Genomic DNA, 2559 nt, shown 5'->3' with positions numbered 1-2559 from the left:
GAAAAATTCATGCGTGGCTGTCGATTCCTTGAAGCAGAACTACAAGACATGGATCGGGTTTTAGCTGGCAGGTATGTAGTTTGAACCAAATTATATTCTCTGTTTGAGCTGTCCTTCTAAAAATTTTTTGCACATAAAATTATGTATTGGAATCATTTTGTAATGTGAAATTTGTTATGTTGACTCGGGTGTTTAAAATCCGACACATTTTTCATTGGTAAACCCAAACTGATTTTTTTCTGATAAATAATTGGAAAACTGAATTATGAGTGATTTGGCTATGCTTGAGATCAATTATTTTTTTGTTGCACTGAATTTGAGCATGGTAGTTGAGGGCCTTTGATGGAGTGGCAATATTGTATAGGCAGTTCTATTAAAATACGGTTGTTTGTGGGGTTTCTTTTAAGCATGGTCTGATAATTGCTACTCTGGATAAGAGCAAGCCTGTATTTCCTATTCTTTTTTGTATCATCCAAACCGTATGTAACAAGTATTGATGATCTGTTCCATCCTAATTGGTGGTTGAGGATTAGTATAATGGAATTATGGAAATATGGGCGGAAACTGATTAGTGAAATGATCAAGCATGATGTGTGAGGATTGATAAATTTTGTGGTATTGGAAGATTAAGAATCTATTTATTTGTATTCATCAATATGTTTGTAGGTAGTGGTTCAGTTCTGAATCTTTAGTTTCTATTATCAGGAAACCATTGATCAGGCTTGGGGCGAACATGCCAGCCCGGGCAGAGCGGGTAGCTCGAAGGAGTGATTTCGATCGGTACACTCCTGGTGGATTTAGGAATTTGACACCTTTCCGAAGCGGTGAGACCTATGAAGTAGTCCTCTACTTTGGGATCATAGACATTTTACAAGACTACGATATCAGCAAGAAGCTTGAACACGCATACAAGTCCTTGCAAGTCGACCCTACTTCAATATCAGCAGTGGATCCGAAGCTATATTCGAAAAGATTTCGAGATTTTGTTGGGAGAATATTTAGAGAAGATAGGTGAGTCCAAAGAGAGACGAGAAAGGGAAATCACAGGATTCTTAGTTGAATCTTGAATCCCCGGCTACGGCTACGGCTACGAGAGCAAGCGATGTAGATAGAGATACCATCTTCCTGGGTCGCTGGCTAGCCATTGGCAGCCAAAGTTGGGATCGGCAGAGGGTGAATTTGGGGCACGGCTAAATTTTTGGGGATCAGCCATCGGTGGAAGTTTGGTTTTGTACATTGGAAGGAGAAATTGGTTCTTTGTTTATTTTTGAAGTAAAATTTTTTGTGTAAGCTAAGTAGCATGAGGTGTGAAGATTTGAAAGATAGGTATGGGGAAGAGGGGAAGCAGGAAGTGTTGTGTGTTTCCCCAAGAAAAGATTCAAAATATATGGGGTATGGGTGATTTGAATAATGGAAGTGTACAGATTACAGGAAAAAGAAAAAGGTTGGATAGATTATGAAATTATCATACTCTTTTTGGTGAGATTTGTTTGCTATGGAAGTCCTCACCCACCCACCCCTCCCTCCCTCTTTTCTGTGTTTCTCTTTAATATAAGGTACAAAAATGGTGTCACACTCACACTCGCTCTCTCTCTCTCCCCACATGAGAGAGAGAGAGAACATGAGAGAGAGAGAGAGGGACATTTGCTGAAAGAAGAGGGGGGAGGGGGGCCTGAGAAGAGAGTTGTATGAAAACATAAAAAGGAGAGAAAGAGAAAAGGTGAGGTGTGGTATTTCTTCTTCTTGCCTACTTTATTTACCCAACTCCCCCTCCTTCCTTTCTCTTTTTACTGTACAGCACCCCCATTTTTAACTCAGAATAGTACTAGCACTAGTATTTTTCCTTGTTTTCAAGAAAATCTCATCAGTCAGCTTACCCCCATTCATTCAAAATAGCAAGATTTTCTTCATATATGGGGACAATCTGGTCATTTGATGAAGCACTATGATCTGTTTGGGGAGGTCAAAGTCTTGAATGTGGGGGAGGTAGGGCCCATCTCTCTCCTCTTTTTGACCACCTCCTCCTTCCTCCTTTCTTTTCATCTTCACTTACCTCACAATCTCTCTAATATATCCTAACCAATTTTCTTCTCACTTGTCAAAATCCCCATCTCTAATTTTTGTTGTTTGCATCTGAATTAAAGCTACTCCACCACAATAATCACAAATTAACCTCAATTCATAATTGAATATATGAAAATTAAACAATCAAAAACTATTACTTTTAATCATTAAATCACCCTATTAATATATTTAGAACCCATTCTTGGCAAATGTAGATATTCGTACAACAAACGAATCTTAACAAGAGATTTGATAATTGAATGCCCCAAGGCTTGATTCTTTGATATTCATTATCTCACATTTCCCTAATCAACAAAAAAAACCATTGTCATTCTCATCAAATCAATAGTTTACAATATTATCACAAATGGTTTGAATATTGGGGTTTGACAGAATATTTGGGTACGCTCACATTATTCATTTGCTTCGTTGTTACCATAATCTTTTGCCAGCTTTCACATCCATACGTCATACCAAAAACTATATAAATACTAT

The 2559-nt window shown here is 38.0% G+C and overlaps 1 protein-coding gene across 1 annotated transcript in view; it reads left to right on the top strand.

Annotated features, from left to right (window-relative positions):
* The window catches only part of LOC105176528 (phosphatidylinositol 4-phosphate 5-kinase 1-like), a 4632-nt gene extending 3149 nt beyond the window's left edge, over positions 1-1483 (top strand). The window contains exons 7-8 of the mRNA XM_011099353.2: positions 1-71; positions 706-1483. The exon at positions 1-71 is cut by the window's left edge and continues 17 nt beyond it. Coding sequence (XP_011097655.1) covers positions 1-71; positions 706-1015 — 381 coding nt within the window. The 3' untranslated portion in view covers positions 1016-1483. The remainder of the gene's footprint in view (positions 72-705) is intronic.

The sequence above is a fragment of the Sesamum indicum genome, linkage group LG2 (genome assembly GCF_000512975.1).
Source record: "Sesamum indicum cultivar Zhongzhi No. 13 linkage group LG2, S_indicum_v1.0, whole genome shotgun sequence".
Classification (NCBI taxonomy): Eukaryota; Viridiplantae; Streptophyta; class Magnoliopsida; order Lamiales; family Pedaliaceae; genus Sesamum; species Sesamum indicum.
Note: the sequence above shows the minus strand (reverse complement) of the source record. Positions and strands in the feature narration are given on the sequence as shown.